The 9,358-nt window shown below is 31.6% G+C and overlaps 1 protein-coding gene and 1 long non-coding RNA gene across 2 annotated transcripts in view; one reads left to right on the top strand and one right to left on the bottom strand.

The window, feature by feature from the left end:
* Positions 1-4,371: 4,371 nt before the first annotated feature.
* Positions 4,372-5,951, bottom strand: LOC116185392. The gene is made up of 2 exons (XR_004150232.1): positions 5,830-5,951; positions 4,372-5,720 (listed from the first exon to the last, which is right to left on the bottom strand). It is a non-coding gene; the product is annotated as an uncharacterized LOC116185392 (long non-coding RNA).
* Positions 5,952-6,386: 435 nt separating this feature from the next.
* The window catches only part of LOC102681898 (breast cancer anti-estrogen resistance protein 3), an 18,252-nt gene continuing 15,280 nt past the window's right edge, over positions 6,387-9,358 (top strand). The window contains exon 1 of the mRNA XM_031509687.1: positions 6,387-6,731. Coding sequence (XP_031365547.1) covers positions 6,689-6,731 — 43 coding nt within the window. The 5' untranslated portion in view covers positions 6,387-6,688. The remainder of the gene's footprint in view (positions 6,732-9,358) is intronic.

Here is a 9,358-nt window from a genome sequence, read left to right on the forward strand (position 1 = left end):
ATTAACTTTTACTACTATTTACATCTTTGGACAACGATACAACAGGCCTATTGTTTGATCATTTCTTACATATCAATTGCAATCGATATTTTAAAATGAATAGGAAAATAAAAAACGATTTACACAACTTTTTTCTACAAATCTATATTGTCTCCTTTTTTTAAAGTTAAAATATTTTATCTTTTCATTTTTCAACATTTCTCGCGTCTCTTTTAAATAAAATTAAAAAGATTTATAATCTAGGTCTAATTTATTTTTTCCTAACGAGGACATCGCAAAAAAAAAAAAAAAAATTGCGAAAACCTGTTTTCACTTGTATATTTCCATATATTAGATAAGATATTCTAACTAAAGGGGGACATCTCAGTGAACTCACAGAAACTTATAAATAGAATAGAGTTACATAATTCATCGCTTACTTACTATACATACTGGTAACTTTAAATATTCTCTAAACAATCAAAAGAAAGTTCATTATATTAATATTAACTTTTCACGGAGGACATGTTTTTTCAGATAACATTTACGTTATAAACAAATGTTAAAGTGATATTTCCGATACCATTTTCTTTCCAACGCGGTTCGAACAGAAATCATAGGTTAGGTTCAACGACAGAGAATTAGAAAGCAGATGAGCGATGAATGTCTCATTCCTCGAGAAGGAGATCGAAAGCTGCGTCGATCGAACGATTCGATTTTTCCGAAAACGCAGAAGCTAGCTAGTTGTGTAATTATCGATTGTAATTTACACGGATTTCCAGAGGAAATCGAAACTCGAAACACATGAAAGTATTATAGATCGAGCGTCGAATACGTGTATTCAATGGTGTCTCGTTTGCATATCTTTTATTTTGCCACTAATTTTATTTCGATATTATTAATTCGTTGTTGAAAAATATATCATGCATCGATTTTGTCATATAGACAAAAAGTAGTTGATTTGAAAAGTGGTTTTTATCTTCCATTTATTTTCCTTTCTTTTTTTCTTTTTTTTTCCCCACCGAGATGGATATTCATTTGAATTTGCCGCCATTTTAAATGTATGCCACTTTACCTTACATTACATATATACATTACATATATACACCAAATGTAATACGAGAAACATTCTTTCGATTATTGATATACAATTATATTATCTTTAAAACGTTTTTATAAAGCTGTATAATTAATGACAAAATGGCGGGATATTCAAAATCGATCGTATATCGTCCATCCATATATCAATTTAATTTTATCTACTTTATTAATTTAATTTGTTTCATTAACGTAGCGATCTAGCGTCATCGATTCTTTGCTGCGAAAATTTGAATTATCGTTAAAGCCTTCAAAATGGTCGCGCAATAGCCACGGCCATTATATTGTTTTTTTCGAGAATTCTATCCGTAACCTTGTGCTCGTTGCAAACTCGTCGAGCGATTCAGCAGCGAGAAAGTACTATGAACGAGGTAAAAATCTCGACGACACGATCGTCCACGATGTTGATCGAGTCAATCTGAAACATAATACAGTACCTGCCTATACACTTGTCTTTTCAAGATACTGTTGTTCAATGATACGAGTTCTTTTTGTACCTCGCGTAACGAAACGAAACAATATATTTCACGTTGAAGATAGATCGATCCCTCCCGCCATTGCCAAATCTGTTTTTTCTATTTATGAGAAGCATCTTTTTCTACTTACTTACTTACTTACTTACTTACAAAATAATCGCTATACATAATCCTTTTACGCGTGGAAACGTGTTATTCGCCTAACGGAAAACTGCATTCCATATCGAGAAAGATGATTAAAGGTGTTCGTTTTTTTTTTCTTTTTTTTTTTTTGATAAACGTGCAAGAAATGCTGCATTTTACGTAATCACACGATAATTTAAAAATAAAAAGTATAAATAAGAAGTATAGATTATAGATGTTTACCAGTGCTTACGTACTTGGAGAAGTTAAATTAAAAAAAAAAAAATATGGAAATTATGCGGTTGATTTGAAACAATTTAAAAGAATAAGAGAAATGTTTTTAAACGATAGGATTGGATGAAATTAATCATTCTCGAATCTATAATTTCCCCCGGATCTATAATATTAAAACTTTTGATATCAAAGTTGCGCAACGAAATGGAAACACGGTTTCTCGCGAATAACTTGTCGCGCGAATTACATAATTTTCACTACTGGCAAACTCTGGATCGTTTCCACTCAGCAACACCTGATGAACGCTGAACACGATTTTCATTTACGATTAATCGATTCCTTGTGAAGCTTGCGTATTATATTATATGTGTGCGCGTGGAGAGGGGCGAAGTAGAAATCGAAGAAAATTGAAGAAAAAGAAAAAAAATATATATGTATATACATATAAGAAGAAAAAAAATAAAAAAAAAAATAAAAAAATGAGAAAAAGAATAAGATATGTGTGCATAGTATTTTTCTGGGCCACGAATTTTTCATTAATGTCGTCGGACCCTTGTATGACAAAAAAAAAAATTATGATATTGTAATCTCTATTCAAGATATATATATATATATATATGTAACATTATAAAATATAATTGTATAACGATTATAACATTTATCGGAATACTAAACAGTTGGATATCAACAATTGATATTATATTTAAAAGAGAGAGGATATTATTATTGCAGAATAAAAAAGATGTTGATCCAAGATTTGAAGATGAAGTTGCAAAGGAAAATATCCAAATATCCAAGTATTTTCAGACTTGTGAAACAAAGTAGGTCTTAATGTTTAAGATAGTATCACGTGGATAAGAAAAAAAATGTGGAAACAATGGAGTAGAATATATCCTTAAAACAAGAAGCTGTTGTAAAACGTCAATTCCCTCGCAGAAAGATATACTATGTAACCCAGATACTTCTATAATTAGCGTGTAAGTCGCAGTTTCGAAGGCAGACGCGTGTCCGTCTGTTTGGAATTTTTATATATTTCAAGGTATTTACACGATCTGACATCGCGTCGAATTCCATTTCGACGCAATGAGAAAAGAGGAAGAAATATTTGTTTTATTTGGAGGATTGCGAGAATTCAAAAGAGGAAGCATAAAACTATATAACATCTTGTAGTCGTTGTAACGAGAGCACACTCGCTAATCCCTATTTGTGTCGTGCTCGAACGTATATATACATGTCGTTTATTCCGCGTATACATTGTATAGAGAGTATAAAGTGAACGATTATGCCTGGTGATGCATCGTTCCATAGAGAATATTGACTGTAAAACTCGATGTATTCTGGTATGTTCGCACCAATAAAAAGTGGCCTAAAGAAATACGATCTCTCATTTTCTCTTCTATTTATTTTTTTTATTGATCTTACGTGTTTAAATATTCCACGTTTTTAACATTGATTGTGGAACAAAAAATAGTTTAAATGTAATAAAATTTGTAGCTTGGAAAATATATATTTTATTCGCGCCTGTATGAATGCAACCCATTGCGATGGACAACAACGGTTGCCTGATACAGGCGCTTTGAAAATAATTTTCCGTAGCACCAGATCCCATAGTATCTTTGGAAGATTGATTGTAAATATCAGTTGTAGATAATAAAAGAAAATTATAAGTAATTTAATATTGCAATTGACTGTGCCTTTTAAGTAAATTTCTCCTCGTATTTTAAATGAACGTAATAAAAAATATTTTTTATTTTTGAGAATTGGTAATTTAAGAAAGTGTATAATTTGGCAATTAGTCGTCGAAAAATTATGACTAAGAAGATAATTCATTATGAATAATAATTTTCAAAACTAATTACAATACAAATCTTCATCCTCGATCGTTTGAAAGATAATTGAAATGCAATTAAATAAATTCGAAAGGTTCATTAGTATCGTATTGGTTACATCAAATTTTTAATGGTTAAAAAGATAAGATTATTAACTAAAGTATATTGCATTTCTTGTTTTATTAATTCGAAGACACGCATGAAGGCGCTTGGTCAGCGTGAACGCTGAATGATCATGCAATTATAGACGCAACCTTGCTCCTTTCCAACAATTTGTACCGTTGTCTATGACGTAAGCTCGCAACAATAATTCTTGACGAGTATAGCATGCTACAAATCGATTTTTGAATGAAAACGAATTCGATTTCTTTAGCATCGATTTAGAAAATTAAAAAATACAAAATTACTACACCTTTAGAATATTTTTCTGAAATTATTAATTCATATAATAATTTATAATCCATAATCCTATAGAATCTAAAATTATTTTTGCAAATTTTTATTATTATTATTTAACACGATATAATTTTGTTAGTAATTTTTTGTATATACAATTTATATATTGATAGAATTTATTTAACAAAAAAATTGTACATTTTCAGTCTAACAATGAAAATTAAAAAAAGATTTCATCGGTCACGTTTATTAATAAATCAAATAACACAAAGAAACATGTGTCATATCGATGACAACAATAATGACAAGGAGGCAAAGTTCCAGAAGAAATCGAAAGTCCAACAGGTAGTCACAGCAATTTCACGCAACTAATTCGCGAATTGTTGTGCGCGTCCTTGCTGCAACTCGCGTTGAACATCATGCATTCTGGTTTTTTCCCAATCGTAAATAACCGAGTAACATCCGTCGGCTGGAACGAGTCCGGGTTCTCGATGACGACACGATTATTTCAAAGTGTGCGAAACACTTGTCGACTACGCGTTTTTCCTCCAACATTTTTCGGCAAATTGCTCTCTTTTCCAATCAATATTCCTCCATTCCTAATTTCGCTTGAAAATCAATTTAACTTTTATTACTCTCTTTTAAATTACAATATTTCGTTTTATTCATTACTGTGCAGATTTTTTAATTTATTTGCATTGTATTTCTGATTGACTTCAAAATTGCTTTTTTTTTTTTTTTTTATTAAATACATGATAATATTAGATTTGTACTTACTGTGTGCAATAACAATAGAAAATATAAAAGTACGAGAAATTGCATCCTCCAGATTCAATTACGTATTCCAATTTATCATTATTTGCTCATACCTCGAACAAAGGTGATATTGAATTTTTTTTCACGCACAAGACGCGATAAAATACCGAAACGAGTTCCATCGTGGCTCATATCTGTTCAACGTGCACACGTTGAATATATCACTGATGGTAACGAATTCCTTTCTCTGTTTACAGTTTTTATCGATATCGTTTATTAAACAGTCGCAAGTTTCGCTGCATAATCTGCTCGCACCTCTTCGTCTCGTTTCTTTTTCAATTTCGCATCTGTCTCTCTCGATAACTACTGTTGTGCCACGTGTATTACAATCGCAGGCCTGTGCTTCCCTCCCTCCCCTTCTCTCTCTTCTAACATTGCATTCCCCATTCGGTTGTCCCCACTGAGAAGCATTCTTCCTCAGTGTGTTAAACTGGCGTATCTTTTTTAGGGATTCGTCGACAGCTTGATTTTTTTATGATTTTATAATTACAGTAGGAGATGTATCTTTTTTGAAAACTCGTTAACAGCTTGACTTTTTTTATAATTTTACAATTATTAATTAGATTAGCATAAAATTATATATATGAAACGAAGTTAGAAATTAATTTAGAAGAATTTTAGTTTTTCTATTTAAATAATCGTTCTAGTTTCTGGCTATCTTGATTGATCGTTCAATCCAATCTCATTTGTCTCTTCTTTGTTAATTATTTTGTATCGAAGCGATACGAACTAGTCTTCATTTAGGTTCTTAAAAGCTATAACCTTTGTTCTATAAATTTATTAAAGGAGCTATATTGAAATGAAATCTTATTATAAGTATGATCTAATTATAGAGGCTATATTGTTCTAAAAGTAGGTCGATAGAAAAGAAAACTAACCTTCCATTTTCGCTTAATCATTTAATAATTACCAACCTATTTCCTTAACCACTTAAACTAATTGCCTTATTTCCAACACATGAATCAGAATATCCAAATCCAATATTCAAACCATTAACTTTATCTCATAAAAATTCTATCTTTTATTTAAGAATTATACCCAAATCATATAGTTAAAACATCCTATGCGATAAATCAAAACATTATCATTCAAACATTATCATTACTCGTCCAAATTCGTTCAAATGTTTCTCATTCACTTCCATTCGAACTTTCTCCTCTTCCTTCCCAAATTCCTTCAACCTAACCTCTAATCTTCGCATCACTTCGTTACAAAAACTTATACACAAAAAAATATACTTATTCAAAAGATAAACAGTCACCTTTCACCCCCGACTCAATAACCAATATCTCTTCTCACTTCATCACTGTCTCCCCACATTTATTAATCACTCGGCATCAAACCGACTCGTGCTCATCCAATCTCATTAAAACCTCGCCCCCCTCCATTCTCATCACTCCGTCTCGTTTTGTCAAATGTACATTCAAACGACGAGGGAACACTCTCCATCCTCTTCCATGTCAGGCCTGCGCTCCCTCTCTCCACATGAAATCCGACATTCTCCTGGCGGCGTTCGTTCGCGGCGTGTGTGTCTCAACGATCGTGGCTAAACGTTGCCTTCCGTCTATCGAGGTTTTTCGTCCCTTCGCGTCCCGTTTCGAAAGACGGCCGGTCAGTCAGCTCGGTATCGCATTATGCCACGGTCGCAACAGTGGCTGCATCTCAACAGTGGCCGAAGCTCGTCCGTGACGATACCTGGAATCGGCAAAACGTGAGACCCATGCGTCCATCAGGAAAATGGGGAAAACTGCCAGCAAGCTGAAGTCACGCAGGAGTCAAAGTTAGTGTCACGTTGTATACTTTGTTATATTTCAATCTTCTTTTCCTCGTTCTTTTATTTTTTCTTCCTCGTTTTTCTTTCCTTTTTGCGTTTGATTTTTTGTTTTTAGCGGATCTTTCAGTGTGCTTTTAATGTGCTTTAACTATAAGTTGTTGGAATCACGTGGACGTTGATGATACGTAAAAGTGTGATTATTTGAAGTGTTTGTGGAAATTTTGATGTTTCGATAGAAACAGTTTTAGATCTAAATAGTTTTTAGAATCACGTGGATGTTGATCGTGCAATGAGATATGTAAGTTTAATTATAATTTAGAATTTTTATGTTTAATTTAATTTGTGGAGGAAATAATTAATTCTTGGATTTTTTCTTTTTTTCTTTTTTTGATGTGAAAAGTTTTTGAAACCATATAAACATTAATTATATAAAAAATTGTGTAGATTCCGTAATGTAAAAGTTTGATTATTATTTAGAATTAAAATGAAGTTAATTCGTTATGTTTGGAGAAGTTTAAGAAATTCAATATAAAATATTTTTGATGTGATAGTTTTATAGTTGAGGAGTGGTTTGTTCGATCGGTGAAAGGATAGTGATGAGTAGCTGTGATTTCAAAGAGCACGTGCTCAATGATGGATGTTGAGATTGATATCGGTGAAAGATCTTGTGGTCAAGCAAAACGATCACGTGAACCTATATAATTTAATCTCAATTATCTTCCATTATTTTTTTAATTCACAAATTATTTTTTGTATTATTAAAATCAGGAATCTGTTTCTTTCCAAGTTATTAAAAAATTCTTTTATTCGTACATATATAATTAATTAACTTTCTCTACCAAGCAAAATTATCAGAATATATAATTACTTATTATCTTACGAAAATTTTCGTAATAAAAAAATATTAACACATTAATTTTAATAAATATCAAGACTTTAATTATCTTTAACAATTTAATATTTCAAATATAATATATTACTCTAGAAAGATATTCATAAAATTTTATTACTTGGAATTGCATGTTATGTTCTCTCGTTCTTCTCGATATAAAACATAACCTTTCTCCCAAAGATAATTTTCGATACGAATATTAATTTCATTATGTAACAAAAGAAAAGTATAATAAAAAAAACAATCGAAACGAGACGCGACGATAAGTCACCTGGTGGTATCAGTCGTTTATCGTGGAACTCCGCCCACGTATTAATCGTTTTGATGCAGTGTACGTAATACTTACACGTGTTGAGAATCACGTCGCAGTTTTATTTCAAAATCGAAACTGGTACGAAGTATGCTAAACGTGGGATGTAGGTCGCACGGTAGTTCCTTCTTGCGTGGCCCGCGCCTGATAAACGCTTGCACCGGCCAACATTCAGATAAACACGTGTCTTTTAGAGTAATTTAGGCGCGTTAAATGTGCAAGTAAACGATGTATCATGAAAGCAATATGATATTAAATATTGGTCTTGCTTGAAATTAGTCATGCTCTTGATTTCTTCGTTGCTTATTACTGTAGCGACACAGTATGATTGTGAAACTGTTCGTTTTTCTTTTTTTTTTCTTTCGTGGAGAAAATAAGAGAAATAATTTAAGAATTTTTGTATTTTATTTTTAATAAACGATTGAGTGAAAATTTTTAAGAAAGATTTAAGTGAATTTGGTTCTTCAATTTGAAAGTAGACTTTCAAATGGAAGAAATTCGAGTCTTCTATTTTTTTACCAAAATAAGCTTCCAAAGAAGTTCGTAAGAAATTCGAAACTTCCTCCATTTCTTCTATTTTTTTTTTTTTTTTTTCCGAATTAAGCTTTCAACGCTACTTTTATTTCTTACCAAATACTTCTACTTTTAATAGATACTGCAACTGAACTTTAATTCGAACTACGCTTTTAAAGATATTGAAAGCGTCATTTCTATCTCTTTATTCAAAAACTTATAAAATTGAATATACTGAGAAATTACGCGATCGAAATTCACGTCGTCTCATTCCTCCCTGTCAGCTGTGTAAAAACTGGGCCCGATTGAAATTCCTGTCGTATAGTAAACGCGCATATAATTACGCTGCCACGGAGGAAACGGGAGAATCTCTACGCACGTTTCACGCACGTGAATAAAACTTCTTTTTTAGACTGAACGCGGTAAGAATCGATCGGTGTTGTTTTTTTTTTATTCTCAATGATAAAGGAAAGCGCAATTTTTTTCGAACTAACTTGTTACAACTCCTTTTTTTTTTTTTTTTTCGAAGATTCGTTCACGTTTAAAATTAAACTCCTTCGTTTAAATGCATAGGAAAGGGAATTGGAATATTCATGAAAATTAAACAAAATTCTTTTAAGTAAAATGCCATGTTATAGTCACGTGTATCTTTCGCGATATGCAGATTCCAGAAATTTTGGATTCTGATCTGGATGATGAAACATTTATGAGGATGTAGCAACAGGTGATTGTAGTCGGTTTATGTATATATGTGCATACAGGCAATACAGGCGCGAATAACTTGTAAATCCAATAAAATATTATATATATTTGAAACGAAGAATTTTTAAAACTTTATATAATATTTAATGCAATCATTAAATATTATTCATTTATATGATTTTTCTGTTTGTTACATGTGTATATATATATATATAT

The sequence above is a fragment of the Apis dorsata genome, unplaced genomic scaffold (genome assembly GCF_000469605.1).
Source record: "Apis dorsata unplaced genomic scaffold, Apis dorsata 1.3 scaffold_169, whole genome shotgun sequence".
Classification (NCBI taxonomy): Eukaryota; Metazoa; Arthropoda; class Insecta; order Hymenoptera; family Apidae; genus Apis; species Apis dorsata.